Source organism: Trifolium pratense, linkage group LG1 (assembly GCF_020283565.1).
Source record: "Trifolium pratense cultivar HEN17-A07 linkage group LG1, ARS_RC_1.1, whole genome shotgun sequence".
Taxonomy (NCBI): domain Eukaryota; kingdom Viridiplantae; phylum Streptophyta; class Magnoliopsida; order Fabales; family Fabaceae; genus Trifolium; species Trifolium pratense.
The window spans coordinates 4989771-5008736 of record NC_060059.1 but is presented as its reverse complement, the minus strand read 5'-3'; the positions used below and the strand labels follow the sequence as shown (position 1 = coordinate 5008736).

General features: G+C 30.4%; 1 protein-coding gene and 1 long non-coding RNA gene across 5 annotated transcripts; one reads left to right on the top strand and one right to left on the bottom strand.

The window, feature by feature from the left end:
- Positions 1-867: 867 nt before the first annotated feature.
- LOC123883164 (5'-nucleotidase SurE-like) lies at positions 868-6232 on the top strand. 4 transcript variants are annotated; one of them, XR_006800121.1, is made up of 11 exons: positions 914-1192; positions 1305-1399; positions 2269-2333; positions 2681-2724; positions 2872-2949; positions 3334-3487; positions 4085-4258; positions 4406-4468; positions 4545-4659; positions 5794-5842; positions 5975-6232. XR_006800121.1 is itself a non-coding variant. In XM_045931911.1 (10 exons), exons 1-9 carry the CDS (start codon positions 1059-1061, stop codon positions 4653-4655), a joined length of 918 nt encoding a protein of 305 aa, XP_045787867.1. In that variant the 5' UTR covers positions 913-1058; the 3' UTR covers positions 4656-4659; positions 5581-5779. The 4 variants fall into 4 exon arrangements, 3 of the variants coding, with proteins under 3 accessions (XP_045787859.1, XP_045787867.1, XP_045787874.1); XM_045931911.1 differs by lacking the exons at positions 5794-5842; positions 5975-6232 and adding an exon at positions 5581-5779 and having other exon boundaries at positions 913-1192; XM_045931918.1 differs by lacking the exons at positions 5794-5842; positions 5975-6232 and adding an exon at positions 5296-5578 and having other exon boundaries at positions 913-1192.
- LOC123883186 lies at positions 6098-6769 on the bottom strand. The gene is made up of 2 exons (XR_006800124.1): positions 6650-6769; positions 6098-6367 (listed from the first exon to the last, which is right to left on the bottom strand). It is a non-coding gene; the product is annotated as an uncharacterized LOC123883186 (long non-coding RNA).
- Positions 6770-18966: the final 12197 nt, after the last annotated feature.

Here is an 18966-nt window from a genome sequence, read left to right as displayed (position 1 = left end):
TTTATGCTATCAATTTGGATGTATGGATTTATTTGCAGATTTATGGTTTTTGTTTTTAGAGGTGTTGAATTTGTATAAAATGTATTCTACCCATTTAAATGAATGAATGAATATTTTCATTTTAGAAAAAAATATATATAATTTATTTTAATGAAGAGAAATATTTTTTTTCTCACTTTTTAAATCTCCCACATAAATTCAAGGAAAAATTGATGAGCTTATAAAAAAAAAGGAAAAATTGATGAAATATTCAATTTATCCTTAAAATTCAATTAGTCAATTTTTTTTCTTTTCCGTCCAATGAATTTCGAACCTCGATCATTTCACTTATCCACGTTAAAAGTGAAATTTCTATCCACTAAGACTACAAAAAAAAATTCAATTTTTTAAAATTTATTAACCACTTAAATTCAATCATTTAGTTAAATTAACTAATCTAATGATTAACATCCTATCATCAACCTAATCCTCAATTATTATTATTTTTTTACTTAACCTAATCCTCACTTGTCAAGTTTTAAAATGATTTTTAAAATTACCAAACATTAAGCTTTTTCAAATAAACTAGAACATCGACCCATGCGGTGCACGGGTCTGATTAACTGTAAGATATGAAAAAAGTTGAGTAACATTAAACGATAGTTCAACAATAATTTTGGATAAATATTCATACAAAGAAAATTATGTTATATTCGAAAGACTTCCTTATACACCACATTCGAAGTCTTAGTCGTATCTTCACCGTCGTCATCGATGATCAATATTTTTAATCTTTTTCTAAAAATAACTCTTGAAATTGCAAGATACAACTGACCATGTGAAAACACTGACGAATTTATTCGGTACCCCTCCAAATCCAGGAAGGCCGTGGTAATTTGAAGTTGTTTACTTACACACCACAATTTATTTATGCAATTGGCAGCGCCATTTTCGTACTCGTATGTACGGTACCACTTCACAAACTAACTAACAATCTTCTTCTTCTTCTTCTTCTCTCTCTCTCTCTCTCTCTCTCTCTCTCTAATTCTTCTTCGTTCATTCATTCATCCTAATTCAACATGGCGGAGGAAGGTAACCGAACCACAATCATGATCACAAACGATGATGGAATCGATGCACCTGGTCTCAGAGCTTTGGTTAATTCTCTCGTTGCAACCAATCTCTACAACATTCAAGTTTGCGCTCCTGATTCGTACGTAAATCACCCTCTTTTATTTTCTACATTTTTTGTGTCAAAATATCGTCTCTTGTTGGTTTTATTGTGTTACTTAAGTTTTTTCATTTCATAATTGGATCATTTTCAGTGAGAAATCAGCGGTTAGTCACAGTATTACTTGGCTTCACCCTATAGCGGCCAAGAAAGTTCATATTGATGGAACTACAGCCTATGCAGTTTCTGGTTTGTTTTCTCTATTTTCTTCTTCCTTCGTATAATTAATAATCTATTGGGTTCATTTGATTTACAAAAAGTATGTTTCCGACAGAACAAACTAAAACAACACACGACAAACTTTTAAGGTTTGTTTTGTATGATGTTTGGTTGACAAAATGTTATATTGTTATTTTATATATCTTTCTTGTATCTAGGATATAATGTTGTCATGTGGCCAGGACTAAAATTTCAGTTTTTGACCTGTCATTTGCCCCTAAGTTATGCTATCCTAGGAACGGTTTTAAAATCAAACACAGGACAACTCAAGTTGTCCAATCCGGTCCCATATTTTTTAGCCGATCAAAGGCATCCATGTTTTTGTGTGTTTTTGCATTTTCAACTGGAGTTCTCATTTTATAGATTTTTTTGGCTATTTTTTACTAGTACGTCCTTCCCCTTCAATGTAAATTTCCAATAACTTATCATTATGAATATACAACCAAAACTGTGAAAACCTAAAAATATACACACCCAGTTGAGATGTGATATGATTGCATCGCGATGTCTAAAAACACGATCTAATAGATCGTTGTATCGAGTAGTTGGATCATAGCCTCTTACCATAAAAATGGCTGCATGTGCAGCAGCACCAACTATGAGAAATCCCCCAATCCACATGTGGTGTGTGAACAATGAGAGTTGTGTACCATAGTCAGTAGCTAGGTATGGTCGTATGGATAAGGAGGCATAGCATACATACGGTGAGCTACAATAATGGTCAAAGTACTAAAAATTGTGCAACTCTTCTTCTTAATTGTTCTTTAAGTTGCGTTAAAATACATTAGTTGAACATATTCTCCTGTCTTATAGAATGTCCTTGTGCAAATTATTTGCAGGGACTCCAGCTGATTGCACTTCTCTGGGACTTTCCAAATCACTCTTTCCTTCCGTAGCTGATCTGGTATGCTAATCGTTTGAGTTTTTAGTTTTGCTTTCTAAGTAATTACATTGTTGGAATGGACTTTTTTCTTTTACTTCATCACTCTATCTGCTTCTTGGTTATTTTTCTTTATCACCGAGTGCGAGCCGTTTTAGTTATTTAGGTAGTCTTTGAAAAGTTTTTGTAAAACTTCTACAACATTAGGATTTTGTCCCTTATTTGCACTACTGGTTTTTCACTTTTCATTATTTTGTTTTGAGATGTTCTTTTTCTGAGAAATTTCTCATATACAAGATCTTTTAGACTAAGCTGCGCGAGATGAAAAATTCATCCAGCTGGTTTCTAATATGTGTCATACAAATTTACAGGTAGTAAGTGGCATAAACATGGGTAACAATTGCGGTTATCACATGTAAGTAGTACTGTCGTTCTTTCCCCATCTTTAAGCCATCTTCTTAAACTGAAAGAGTTGTAGTATGCTCAACTTCAGTAGTCATTAATCTACAACATTTTTGTGTTCATAACTGTACCTGTACTAATCAGGTTCCCTTTTATGCAGTGTTTACTCGGGCACAGTTGCTGGAGCTCGAGAGGCTTTCTTCCATGATATACCTTCTATCTCCATTTCATATGACTGGTATAGTTTCAATACTTTTGTGGCCATATTGCTGGATTATCTTGAATGTTTGTTTTGAATTGATTTTTTAAAGAATTATTTGTAAATATATGGTTCATAGACGGGCCCGTTTGGATTGGCTCCTTTTTGAGCTTATGTGAAACAACTTATGCAAATAAATAAGCTTTTATGTATTATTATGTTTTTCAAGGTAGTTTATGAGAAAACAACTTATAAAGATACATTTTTTGTTAGTGAAAACTTATAAATTAACATGAAAGTTTATTTATTTGCATAAGCTAAAAAATAAGCTAAATCCAAATGGGCCTATATTATATCATTATCTATCAACTGGTACAGAAACTGCTAATCACTATTGTATTTGACTATTTGGGATCAATCCAGGGTTAAAGAAAAGAGTAACCTACATGACTTCACTCTTGCCGCGCAAGCATGCGTACCTATCATAAGTGCTTTACTGGTTGACATAAAGAACCAAAGATACCCTCAAAAGTGCTTTTTGAATATAGATGTGCCAAGCAATGTTGCTAATCATAAAGTATGTTGCCTTTTTTATGTTTAACTTATACATATATTACTAACATGAAATAGCCAGATAAACCTTGTTATGATGAAATTAATATATGATGCAGGACAAGTGTGGGTCGATTATAATATTTTGCTTTTTTATTATTTAGTTATAGTTTTCTTAAGGAGTTGCTTTGGGGATTTTAATTATTTTAGGTCATTTTAAGGTAATTATGTTATAATAAACATGTTTTTTGTAAAAATATGGATCAGTAACATCGTAGACGATTGTTTACTTGTCAATTATGATGCACAGATTTATGCTTGGGATACTAAAGAAATGGTTAGCTGAATATGTAAAAGCAAAAATGTTGGTTTCTGATCTCTGATTTCTTGAAAAGAATATTTGGTCTTCTGATACAAATCGATTCACTGTAATGTTGCTTTGTCTTTCTGAAAATGTTATTCTTTCAAATATATCTCGTGTTTTTCCCCATTTCCAACAAATGAAACTTTAAATACCTATGTTGTTCAGAGGATTGGCATTGTTGATTTTGGTATCAGACTATATTGTTTTCCATGCAATGACTTAAAATTAATTTGTGGTTCTTCTATTCTCCCAAAAAAGGGGTACAAGCTAACTAAGCAGGGTAAAGTTTTAACCAAGATGGGATGGAAGCAAATCGCCTCTGAGGCGGAAGGACGAAAAATGTCATCTGATATGACCAATGCAGACATACCAGCACATGCAGATGTTAACACGTCATCTATATCACCTGAAAGTCTTTTATTTTCAAGAGAAGTAGGTTCATTTCTCTTACTCGAAAATCTCTATTCATTTGAACAGTTTATTTCCAATATCTTTCGATGAATTCTTCTTGTTTTAACCATGCTACATATCTTAGACATGTGCTGGAGTATGATGTAGTATACTATTTTTATTTTGTAGGTAAAAGGTTCTCAACTTGATCATGATGATAATAATGATCACAAATCTTTGCAGGAAGGATATGTGAGTTATATAAATAAAATATTATTGGACAGGAAACACGCGGATTGTGGCTAACATGATTTCACTTTTTGTTTAGATTACTGTCACACCTCTTGCTGCTATCTCTCAGGCGGGGGAAGATTGTCAAAACTATTTTAAGGATTGGCTACAAAATGTCTCAGAATGTCCCTCTTCGTCGGCTCTATAATGCTGTAAGACATTTCACGTGTTCATGATTTGTATGATATCCTCAATTTCAAAATACTGGCAGTGCTACCAATGATAGAGTTCACATTTATATATTCTGCTCAGTTAAGAAAAAAGAAGAAGCAATTGTTACCTCTAAGATGAATGAAAAATTGGAGCAAGCCTGCACATATTTTTAATGACATTATTACTATAATTTGACATTTTGGGAGCTCATATATCTTTAATGATACCTTTGGTAATTAGTACATTATCAAAAGTATCATTTATAATGTGCATGCAGTATTTGTCTGATATCCTATGAAGTGTGGAGCTTAGATACTTTATTCCATACATTGTTTACGTGATTGAGAAGATTTTTATGTAACTCTTATGAACTGTTTTCTTACTTGTGCTACAAACATATCCCGAATTCAACTACAAGTGTCCATGGATGGAGCCAAACTTGTAAAATTTTAATCGCACGGAATATGAGCATTGCCACTGTTATTCTTTAGGATAAAATTATTTAAGTAACAAGTATTCTTGCAATACAATTGTCAAAAGTATGAAATTTGTAAAATTGTCATATAAGCAAAAAAATTATGAAAGGAACACATTAAATAAGTGGATAAACTTGAGGCATAACTCTGTTTTGTCAGGAGGAGCGGAAAGGAGGGTGAAAGGAGTGTTAGGAAGGAGGGGCTTCATATGTTTATTCAGTCGACAAAGCTTCAAACTGAAAAATGCTCAAAAAATTATAACACTTTGGCTAAGAATCACTTATATGTAGAGATGACAGAGTGAACAAAAGTTTTAAACACACAAATTGTTGAGTGAGATGCTACAATTTTATTAAGAAAGTTGTGTTGAAAAAACAACATATTTTAGACTTTTAAGGGATTGACTAAAGAACGTGTTATGATATGAATGTTTATTCTCTTCAGATTACTCTTGTTTTTCTAGAAGTGATTTCTACTCAATCAAGTGCAAATTATATTATTTAGATTTCAAGTTATTTTGCTAAGGTATGCATGTCAGTGTCACTGTTCCATTATTGTCTGGTGGCATGTAAGACTTTTTCTATCAAATTTGCTATGTGATTTGAATGAGGCCTAATTTATCAATTTTATGTAACCTAATAACTTATGATTGACTAGGTTAGAATAGCTTGAGCTTTCACAAGTCAATATCAACAAGGAAATCAATGTAAGAAACAAACATTTCAACAGCTTGTAATAGACATTTCAACATTTCAAAATTATAACTTTCACTTTCCTTCCCCTACTCTGCCTAAACACCTCAAGAAATACTTATGTGACAACCACCTTGTGTATGCAGGTTTTAATACTGGCTGAAAAATTGTGCAGAAATCAAAAGCATTCAAGAATAGCTTATCAAACAAACAAAAAAAAAAAAGCATTCAAGAATAAATAAAAATTGAGGCATAATAAGAGCTTAGAGTGATTGTTTTAAAAACAAAATTTGAGATTCATTATGTTTTGGTGCTACAGAAGTTAAAAGAGAAAAGAAACACTATGGTACTATGGACATTATAGTTATTTTTATGTACATTAATTACAAGCTTTTTCTCAATTATGTATTGTGCCCATGACCTTCATTTTTTCGATGGTAAAGAAGGTGAATGTGATTCCACGAGTATTGACCAGAGGACGTGAACGTCTTCGTAAGGGCAAGATTTCACATCTTCATATAAAATGTAAAGCCCTCTTCCTGAAATGATAGGAAAATATTTGAAAATTTTAGTGTCATGTGAGTGAGAAGAAAGGAAGGAAGAAATTCAGGGCAGGAAGAAAAGAATTTGGAATATATCTTTAAGGTAAAGAAACTTGTGCTATTTTTGGTTGAATGGTTCAAGAATAGAAGCTTTATGCAAAGTGCACAAACATTGTAAAAAAAAAAAGGACACAATTACAAACATTGCTTGATTAAAAACTAACTATATGCATGAGTTAACAATAATAATGTAGTTATAGAGAGTGTTATTTAACTTACTCTTCTTTTGAGTTGAATTCATCTTGAACCATAGCTTCTTGATTGGAGAGAAGATGGATTGAAGCCACCCCATTTGGTGAAGTGGTGTGGCTCATGCACATGAAGTAATGTGAAGCTAAATAAAAAGAAGGGTAAGATAGATAAAGAGGAGAACAAACACTAGGCTTTGCTTAGACAAGGGTGAAGATTTTGCAAATGTCACTTCATATTTTGTGACATTTATTTTTGAAAAGGATATTTTGTGACATTTTAAAATTCTATTGCATAATGATCATGTATTAAAATTGTTGTTGGTACAGTGCCCTTTTCAATCTTGTATTAGAAGATGTTGTTCCACCAATCAGGTGTCCATCTCATACTTTTGTTCACAACAAAATAGAAGCATCTCTTGGTACCTATTTTACCTTTCCTATTGGCTTATTGTTGAAGATATTTATCCATGTTTTTCACCATCATTTTAGTATATAACTTGGTGGTAAAAGGCACACGTTGAGAAGGTTTCTTGTTGTGACATTTAGGTAGTCCTCTTGCATTTCAAGCAAGTATATGCCTCCTTTTTTTAGGGTCTCTCACAAGGCTTTGTTTCATATAAGTCCACCGGTTTGGTATAGGGTGCCTTATAAGAGTGAAAAAAAATTGGATTGTCTTGCTGACTCATATTTGGCATGTCACTCACATTAATTACTTAACTCAGGTTTTTAAAATTTTTTACTTAGCTGAGTTTGTTGAAACCTTGTGTTAATTAAGAGTTATTTTGACATACAAATTTAAAATCAAAATTTGATAATAATAGTATAATAATACAATTTAAATATGTTGTGCATATATGAAAAGTGTAGAGAGAGGAGTGTTTGTTGTTTGTTCCCATTCCAAAATTAAAGCATGTTACAAGGCTACAAGCATCCAAAGTTTACTTATGTACCAAGAAATGTCTATGAGAATTTGTTTTCGTGTCCCTATATCTTATCACACATTCTGCAAAATTATGAAAAAATCCGGCTTGCAACTAACTTACGAAAATAGTTCGCACCTTGATTAACGATCGTGAACAGCAAAATTATTTTCACTATCTTCAATGTTTGAACCCCCCACGCAAAGGTAAAATATGTTGGTCCGTTCGAGGAGTCTCACTGGGTTGAATCAACACATTGAAATAAGAGCAATCGTACAACACAAGTGTTTTTGACACCACATCTTCATTCAAAACTTTAAGACAATAGGTTTACGTGTCATCTCACTTATATGTTGATCTACATCAACTTTTTCAACGAATGTGTGACTTAACTCACAAATGACTTTGACACCACATCTTTACTCAAATCATTAAAGCATTCAGTTTATGAGTCTTTTGGTTTATATGTTGTTCAACACGACTCTTTTAACTAATGTAAGACCTAACTCACACTCGGTATATCTCAACAATTTTGTGTACCAATTCTTGTATCAAACACGTTCACACCTAACATTGTCGCATGATAAGTTGCGAACAATTGTTTTTCTTTCAAAATTTGTATTTTTACAACGTCCGCTATTTAGAAAATAAGGGGATAAAAATAGAATTGAAGGGGCGTGCAAATAAATTCTCAATATCCATATCTCAACTACGATCGGAAGGAGACATTAACCACATATCTCAGCTAGAATGTCATGCCGTGCACATATCTCAGCCATTTAGTCTAATTTTAAATTTTTAAATTTAAAATTAATTAAACTTTTTTTTAAAAAAAATTGATAATTGGATCTTAATCGAACAGTTACATCTAATCAAAATTGGAGTAGTATAGTGATTAAAAAAATGGATTTTGAAAGCGGGTCAGAGCTTGAGATGAAGTAGCAAATGGCATGGGACCGGATCGGATATAAAATCCAGTCCACACTTGCTGCATTCTCTGGCTCATCAATTGAGTTTTCTGTGGACAAAATTATGGCCTGCTCCAATTACATTATCAACACCACTGAATTAAAATGTAATAATTAAAGTTGTATCCAGCCAGCATATGATAATGGTGGGTTCTCAATACTAATTACCTTACATATATCTTTTGCAACGGTTGGACTTGGTTATCAACTCTTTCATGTTGTGTGCCCAATGAGAAAATGTTCATAAACTATAAGAACCCTAATTACAAAATACTCCCGTCATTAGATACATAGATAGATTTGCACATAATAATGTCATTTACTCACAACATTTTTTACCCAAATCAATAACATTTCATTAGTACCTCCTTAAAGTTCTCTCTCTTTTTGCAAAATCTGTGCCAAATTGATAGAATATAAGATAATAATTAATTAAGTAATTTTGATATTAGTAAAATGTGGTAAGATATTATTAGTTGGACTTTATTGTTTAGTTATTGGGCTTTTAGCCCTTTGGCCTATTTTAGTTACTACCCACTATTGACACTATGGCTCTGTTTGGTAAGTCTAATAAGCTAGCTTATAGCTTATTGGACGAGCTTATAAGCTTGTTTGATAAAAATGTGAAGTGTTTGGTAACGAGCTTTTCTCACGAGCTTATAGCTTTTTTTGAGATGCTATTTCAAGTAGCGTTTGAGCTTATAGCTTATAGCTTTTTACAGTTTTTTCCATTTTTAACCTTTACTTTAATTTTATTATTTTTTATAAAATAAAAAACTACCCACTAAAACAAAAACTACCCACTACATATAAATGTCCTTTTATGTCTTTTTATATTTATCAATTATTTAAAAAGCTAATTTTACCAAACACTTTAATTCCAATCAGCTAGCTTTTCAGCTATCAGCTATAAGCTAGCTTTTCAGCTATCAGCTAGCTTATCAGCTATAAGCTAGCTTATAGCTTTATTTTACCAAACGGAGCCAATATATATATATATATATATATGTATAATGTAGAGTTTGTAACCTTTTAATGAATGAAAAATGAAGAAGTTATCTTTTATTGTCTTTTATTTCTTAGATTTTTTTTTTTTTGAAGACTAGAGTAATTTTATTGTTTTTCATAGTTGTAGCTTAATTGTAGCTTGATAGAGCTTGAACTCTCTATCAATTGGTGCTTTCATACCATGAATTTCAAAACCTCCCATGAATTATTCCAACTTCACTCCTCCATTTTCTCATCATCCCATGAACAACATAGTGACAGCCCCAACATCCCATGGATTATAAATTCTCATTTATAATCGAACATATTTTCAGACAACTTAAACGCTTGGGGTTCGTTTGATCTGCAAAATAAAAGTACCGAACAGTACATGACAGTATAAGATACAACAGCACATGACAAAGTTTAAGGTGTTAATTTTTTTTGTCTTTGTACGATGTTTGGTGGAAAAAATGTTATTTTGGTATTTTAGACAACTTGTGCAGAGGACAAAAAGTTGTTATGTGGTTCAGTGAGGACAATAATTTAGGTTTTTGTCCAGTCCCTTGGTCCCTAGTTTGTCCAGTCTTAAGAACAATTTTGAAATCAAACACAGTACAGCTGAAGTTGTCTTGTCCAATCTCTTATTTTTAGCAGATCAAACGAACCCTTGAACTTTATTACATAACGCTTGATAATAGAGGACTACCTGTTCGATATTTGAAAAATAAAAAGAAAAGATTAAAATGAATTGCAAAAAAGAAGATAAAGAACAAAATGAATATTAAGAAAGAAGTCTTCAAAAAAAAGAATATTAAGAAAGAAAAAAAGTAAAGGATAAAATATATTTAAGCCAAAAAATCAACTTTCGATAGATATTATACTATTAAACAAGTACACAAGTTAAAAAAATAATTTTTTTTTGTAAAGTAGTCTGTGGTTAAAAATTTCATGCATAATAAAGTGGATAAGTGGGATGACTCTCTGCATATATAATGCAATGTCCTGCCAATTGAGATAAGCTAAAGGCACAAAAAATAATATTTTTAAAAAAATACATTAATAGACATAATTTTTAAGATAATATTTCTTAACATAGTGTGAAATAAAAGAATATAATGGTTTAGTCTTCTATAATATTATACTTTGTAAGAATAGTGTCTATTTTAAAAAAATAAAAAAAAAATCTTTTCTCCTAAAAATAATCCCTATAAGTTTTTCGTTGTTGCTCTTAATAGACTCAGGGCACGTTTGGATTGACTTATTTTTTAGCTTATGTAAAACAGTTTATGTAAATAAATAAGTTTTTATGTATCATTACAAACTTTTCAAAGTAGTTTATGATAAAATGACTTATAAAAATACATTTTTTGTTAATGAAAACTTATAAATTAACATAAAAATTTATTTATTTGCATAAATTATTTTCATAAGTTAAAAAATAAGGCGAATTCAAACGGACCCTCAATACAATATAATTAAAATTCTGAAGCCTCCCGAGAGCATAAAACACCTCCTCATGGCCCTTGAAAAGAAATAATGACTAATTAAGAAATACAAAAACTAATTTTACATTAAAATAATATTTTATTTTTGTCAAAAATTAAAAAAATACTATATTTTTAGAAATATTTTATATGTTACGGAGATAATAATTTTAAACTAGGACTAGGAGTTCTGTCAAAAAAAAAAAAAAATACTAAGACTACCTAGGAGAGTAATTTTGACCATAATGTCAACTCCTCAGTTTTCCGTTAGATATGGCACCAAAGTTTAACAGTTTATATTAAAAAAAAAAAAAAAAAAAATTTAACTGTTTAACTTTATGCAAGGATGTCAGCATATATTTAGCACACGCCATCTACTTTAATCTTTTGTCATAAAACACAAATCCTAATTTTAGGGTACTGGGAAAAAAAACCCTCATATTAAAACCAGTTAGTTAGACATAGAGCATGTTTGTTTCAGATTTTTCATCAAAAAAATTTATTTTTAAAAAAAAATCTATTTTTTTTATGTTACTTGTGTTTGTTTTAGATTTTTTTCATCAAAATGAGAATCTATTTTCGATAGGTTTTATCAAAATCCATTTTTTTAATCATTCATCATCTCACACCATCTAAAAAAAATAGATTTTAATGATTGTAAACAAACGGCAAATAACTTTAGATTTTTTTTAACATCTCTAAATTAGCCCACTTAAATTGACACCAGAGAGAATCGAACATCAGACCTCAAGAGGAGCACACTCCTAAGTCCCAAGCCAATACCAATACACCAACCCAAGTGGGTTAAAAATGATTTTCTTGAAAATGATTTTTTTCAAAAAAATAATTTTTTTTTTAAATCTCAAACAAACAAGCCCATATAAAAGTTGACAAATCATTATAAATAAAAAAGGTTGACAAATCAACATAGTTTTTTAATTATGGAAAAATAAAATGTACTAGTACGAAGGGAAATGATGGTTTAAGTTCAAAACGGGAACAAATAATTGGTCTAAATCTTCAAAGTTGGACAACCTTTTTAAGTTCTAATAATAGTGTAGTTACCGTTGATTAATTATTCTGTGCCTTTGCGGTCGTCACTTTTAGATTTAAATAAACTTTCAAGTTTAAACTTCCATTTTCAACTTTTTTTTTTTCTTTTATAGTTTTCAATATTTATTTTTTGAACAAAAATTATAAAATGAATTGTTCCGAATAAAATTAAGAGTTTATCTATAGAGAATAGAAAGATTCACATGGATAGTTGATCGGTGTGAATTTCAAAATTTAGTATAAGTTTGAGGTGGATGAGAAATGAGACATATTGGGCCAATAAAAGTAACATTGAACTTGTTCCGTGCCAAAAACTCGGTCCATATCATGGACCATCTAAGTTTAATAAGGGGTCCGCCTTTGTAAGCTAATTTTAAAGATTTTCAAAATGGAAAAATACACAAATTTAATTTTTTTTCCCCAATGGATTATAGTTTACTACATGTTTTATTACCTATTAAGTATTTTAATAATTTATTATTTTATTTTTTTCATCTATTTCAAAGATATAAGGGTAAAATATTTTTTTAGAATCCGTAAATTGAAAAATAAAATTATAATTAAATTTTTTTTGTCAACAATGAATTAGATTTTGCTACATATATTTCTATTTCTATAAGTTTGAACTTTAACACTATTCATTTGTAAGAAGCGAGAGACTTTTAGAAATAAAATTGAGTTACCCAAGGTTTGTTTCTAGAAATTTCGAGGTCTTAGACAAATCAAATACACGTTGAATATTATCCATTGGACCACCATCCACTAGACGATTTGCATTGGGCCTATAAACTTAGGTTTTTGTACTATCAATCGAGTGGGCCTACATTACACAACACAAGACTAATAGATAACGAGACAAGGCACGTGCCTATGATATATAGTTGCTTTAATTTCCTACTCACTTCAACATACACAACCCAAATTCAAGTTTCTTCCTAGGGTTTCACGGCCGCTCCGCTAATCACATAGACCTTTCATTGCGTTAGAGTTAGTCATCTCCTAGATCGCCCTACATTCAGGCTTCCATCACCCCGGCCCATAGAAAGTCTTACGCCGTTCAAATCTCTACTCCCTTGCAATCGAAGGTAACATTGTAATTTCCCCCCGCTAATTTACTTAATTTCCTTTAAGCTTCAAGGTACCTTTAATGGTTTTCATTTATAGGATTTTATTTTTCTATTCTTTTTACCTTATGGATTGTTATTTATGCCATTTTCTACATGTTCTTGTGATGATCTTCTATGTTTGTTCCCTTAAAGTCATATTAATATTTTTCTAATTTTATTTTCTTTATGTGATATGATTCTATCTCGAGCTTTGTTGAAATAGAAGAATATTTCTTAGTCCAATACTCTAATTTATAACATGAGCGATCAAAGTATAGAAAATAAAGAAATTAGTAATATAAAGAACTAAACAAGAAATAACTTTGAAAAAAAATTAGAAATAAACAACTAGTCTAATTAAGAGACTCATAAATCACCAAAGAAAACTCTAATTACATCTTAAGCTATTCACATTATTAGGATCTGGATCCACTTCATACAGTTACATGCAATAAAAGATCTTGGCCATAGAATGTTGATCGGACGATTCTTGTACAAGCAGTCAAATTTCACTCTATTTAATCTCCATCATTCATTTGGATAGGACGGTCAGAAATAGTTACTGCGTCCACATAATCCCACATTTATATTAACCATTTTCACCTCCTATAAGTCAAAACCACAGAAATAGTTACTGCGTCCAACAGGGGCGATTATGCCGCCAGGCATGCCCAGCACGTGCCTGGGCTCCCAATTCTATAATTTTTTTTTTAGGGTTCTTACTTTAATCTGAAAATTCGAATGTTTGAGTAAGAATTAATAAAATTTAAGTGCATATTCATAATCCTCATGAAATTCTGAGCAAAATGGTATATTTACTTGTCCAGTTTAGTGCAAGAATGAAAAATATCGTTTTTTTATTTTGGTCTAGAGGTTGAAGATGATGAACAGTAGTTTTTAAGGTTATTTTAATAAAAGCCTATATATATATTAAGGAAGCATGATTTTAAACAGAACGCGTAACCTGGCCCAGTGGCACTGTGATTTGTTTCTCACATGGGGGACTTGTGTTCAACTCCAACCTCACTCATTTATTTTCTTTCCTTTTTTGTTTTTATTTTCTTTATTTGTTTATGACTATCAAATATTTAGATTAATTCCTTAAAATTAATTATTTTTATTATAATTTCAGTATATAAATAATATATATTTTATTAGTTAGAAACGGTCCGATCCGACATCTCCAAAAAGTTCAACTTTATCCAATAGGTCAAATTAAAGTTAATAAACAATTAATGGTCCAAGGATGAGTATAATTCTTGGAATTTTAGGTTGAGTTTAATTCAATTATAAAATACCAGCATAGAAGTTAAGAATTGTCTCTACTTATAACGTGAAAATTGTTATAGATATAGATGATGGATGACTTGATAGTGGATGCATGATAGCATGTGACCCAACGAATATTGGAGGAGCTGTGATACCATAGTAGTTTGGGTTGAGTCTAATTCAATCCTATAAAATTGACTTGTAAGATAAAAATTGTCTTTACTCTTTACTTATAAACCTATGTTCTAGTCATCTCACATCTAATATAAAACTCTTAACAATAATAAACAAAAGTAAAAGAATATACATACTTATTTCTTCAATTTCATAATACTTAACACATCTAAATCTAAACTGCATTTCAAATGAAGTGTAAATATTTTGACCAACATCTTAAAGAAGTTTAACTCTACTCAACTGTTCAAATTATTAACAATGTAGAAAATAGAGATGACAAGAAGACCAAATCAGAGAACATCTTTTTACCTTTTTATTACTTAAGATGCATTAAGAAGGAGCATCGATAGTTTGTCAATAAAAAACGAAAAATATTTAATAAATAAGTTTGAATCTTATTCTAGAAACTAACTCAAAGGATGAAAATGTTCAAATTCATTTACACATCAAATACAAAATAAACTTGTTGCTCAGTTTAGCATAACACTTATTAACAAGAAACCCTACCATGCATCATCAATCCAAAACAAAAGTTAAATTTAAATGTATAATTATACATTAATAAATATTAAATTTTCCTCTGTTTTTTATTTTTCTGAGTGGTATTATGATAGTTTTGCAAGAGGTGGGGACTAGGGAGCACAAAATTTATGAGCCTTGGAATTATCCCTATGTCCCATAATGAATCCTTTTACACTTCCTTATTTATTCTATAATTCTCTGAAGGTGTAATGGGAAACCTCATAATCTCTGTCCATTTCAGTTCACAAAAGAAGACATTTAGGCCCTACCATACACATTTTGGTCAAAATTACATGGTCACCTCTATTATTTTAGTAAAATCACTGTTACAAAATCTTCAACATAGGGAAGTTACTGTATAGGGAGAGAGAAAAAAGATTATAAACAAATTAATAGTAGATGAATTCTTCTATACACATCTTATTTGAATGTATATATATCAATATATTCGCTGAAATTAACAATTTTGATATATTCATAAATAATGGTTATTAATTTTTCTATATTAAACATTATTTGTGAACCTATTAAAATTATCCACCTTAACGATATACCGATAAATATTCAAATAAAAGTTTACCCTAATAGAAAATGTACCCTTTGAATTTTAATGATTCAATCATGATGTGGTGCCTACTTCCTAGTTGAAAAAAAGTGGTGTGTGTATGTGTGTGCTGTGATATATATGCACAGGTCATTATGTTCACAAGTGCAATAGGGAGGGAGAAAAGTAGTGTTTCAAATTTTGAAATTAGAGAAAGTGATCCAAAGATTTTTCTTACTATACTACATGAGTATGAATAGGTACATTATGGATGAGAACAAGATAAACCACTTTTGGAAAATTTGGTCACGTGGGTGGAGAGATTTCAACTAGAGAATCATATCATATTATATATATATACTATGAATGAATATTCATACTATATAATATAATCTCTTCCCCATGAGTCTCACTAGTAGCTCAACTAATTACCAACCTAAGTCCAGATTACTAAAATAATTATATATACTTAGCCAAAACTTCAAATGTTAACTTTTTTTTAGTACAACTTCAAATAATAGTTTTTACTTCTAGAATCCAAGTGTCAATTTTTGTTAGTTAGTTTTTCTTTATAAAAATGTTAAAAAAATAATGAGAGAGAACAGAATCTTTGGGATATTTGAATAAGGACAAGGGAAACAAATGTCACACTAAATTCCAGTTTTAGTAGTATTAATATAAGTAGAAAGGCAATGCTTACAACTTTATCTTTGGAAAACCCAACTTAGCAGCTTAAATAACGCTTTGGCTTGGTTAATTGCTTTCCCTCATCCCCACATAATGCACTGTATTCTTTCAGTTGCAGACGAGTATATGCTTTTAATTAATTACTATATTTGTTTTATTTTATCCCTCTTTTGCTTCTCTAATCTTATTTCAATATATATATATATATATATATATTGACTTTGGCTTTCGAAATTGGGCTACATACTTCTAGACACACAGTTAATTAAACAATTTAAAAGTTGATAGGGTTAAGAAATTTCACATCGATCGTGAGATGGTCTGAATATGTGTTTATAAAGTAAGTACAATTTTTATCTTAAAAGTCGGTTTCGTAAAGATAAGTTAGACTCAATACTCAATTCTAAGAGATAGATTCATAAAAAAGATACTATAAAATTATATAAAAAAATTATTCAAGTGATTAACGAGTTTCCCCTAGATCGAATAGTTCAGAAGAATATGAGTTCGGTTTATGAGAAAAACAATTTCTTTTATCTAATTTTACTTATCTCAGTGTCGAACTCTAAATTATCAGGGCCTCTCATGAGACTAATTAACGAGCTTTTCATATGATGAATATAGTTCAGAAGATCTGTGTTTAGTTAATGCGAAGAACAATTATTGATGGAATTTTACTTATCTAATAGTCAAACTCTAAACTATGAAAGCCTCTTCTGAAAATCGAAAGGTTAAAAAAATCAAAATTAGAAATAAAAAATGGGTAATAGTAAATGGATGCATTTTAAAATTTTGACATGTAGAGAATGTCTTAGCATCAATTTAATTATCTCTATTATTTTAATTTTATTTAGTTGTTGGTGGGTCATCGCCGTAAGGACAACGTAGGTTGAACTTCTATGAACATGGGATTAATTTAGTATTTCATTTATTATGTGCAATTGTGTTTTTCAAATACTCATGGAAGGACAAGTATCAAGGTTTTGACTTATGGAAATAAGTTAATTTTGTATGTTTTGAACAATGTTATCCGTGTGTGTCTACCAACACTGTTTTCATAAGCATGAATTTGTCGTCTAAGTCCTCAGTGTGCAGCATGCATTTTGTTTGTATGCATGCATACATGGGAATTTCCATAATAAAAAATCTTTAAGTAACTCTGAGACACTAGATAAAAATTGTATAATTAAATTTTTAAAAATATAATTTAAAAAATTTCAAGGTAAAATATGTTATTTTTATTTTCTTAACCAATGCCCTAAAGACACTAGTTAACATAATCCTTATTATTATGTGATTTATAGTCATTCATTTGGTCGGTTGTATTAACTCATTTGATTTTATCTATTGATATAAGTATATTAACACAAGTATTCGTAAGATTTGTGATAACTTATGATCAACATGACCTTAAAATTATATTTAGGTTATTTTCATAAACTTTTAAGGGAAGCTTATTAAAACAAATTACACTTTATATTAAAACAATTTCACTTGAATAATAATGTTTCTTAATATCCAACAAAAATTTATGTCCTTTTCATGATTTGTTCACTCTCTTATATAACTTTTTGCCTCATATTATCTTGGCCTACCTTTGCTTATCCACTTAATTCATCCTCATATTATTGTATCATGAAGATTGAAGGCAGGGTATATTAAGTAGAAACTACAGTATATAGTAAAATCTAGACTTTATGTTTCTAGTACTCCATTGCTGATGCATGCATGATGCATCACTCATAACGAAATTGAAGGAAACTAACTAAAAGATTCTTATGCATTCAAAAAATAATCCAATAAACAAACAACTATAGTCTATAGCATTGAAATCATTACATACAAATATACAGAGTTGAGGACAGAGGAAAAAACAAGATATAGAGGAAGAGAAAAAAAGAATTTACCATCCAACATGGTACGAACAAAAAGATGTTAATAAAAAGAAGAGAAGAAGAATCTCCTTTCAAATCTAAAACATCAAAGAGCTAGTGATGGTAAATGAATATTCCCTTTAACCCTCAATGTAATAACAACAATGTCACACTAGAAAAAGTTGTTTCACCATCTTCTACTTTCTAAGGTAACATAACAACATGTAACAGAAATACTACACACACACGCAAAGTAATTACACAATGGTGAATAATAATACATAGTTTTTTTTTTCACTACCGGTATCTGGTCCACTGGACCGTCTAATCTGTTTCGAAGGTCAGTTCTGACATTAAGTGGTTCCAGCCCCCCTCCCGATTATAGTTGCGGGGGATCGAACCGTGATCTTCCTTATCAAGTCTAGTTCCCCTACCAAGTCAAACGTCAATCACCACTGGGCCAACTAACTATTAGTATAATAATAATAATAATACATAGTCTATGATAGGTAAATTGGAAAAATATATGAAACTATAGTTTTGGTCTATTATTTTTCCAATTGAGTAACAAAGTTGGTTGGTACAAACAAAATATGACACTAATCATAATATTATCCCGCAAAATCCGTTCACATGGCTATGTATTTTTTGGACTTTTACTAAATTACATACACTTAAATTCTGATGAACCCATTTTCCAAAAAATGTGATGTGATGATGTACTTGTTCATCTTCTCTACAGTCCTTCTCC

Coding starts and splice junctions, on each gene's coding strand:
- LOC123883164 (XM_045931911.1), top strand. CDS start 1,059: ATGGCGGAGGAAGGTAACCGAACCACAATCATGATCACAAACGATGAT. Junction 1,400..2,268: donor TACAGCCTATGCAGTTTCTG/GTTTGTTTTCTC, acceptor AATTATTTGCAG/GGACTCCAGCTGATTGCACT. Junction 3,488..4,084: donor GCAATGTTGCTAATCATAAA/GTATGTTGCCTT, acceptor CTCCCAAAAAAG/GGGTACAAGCTAACTAAGCA.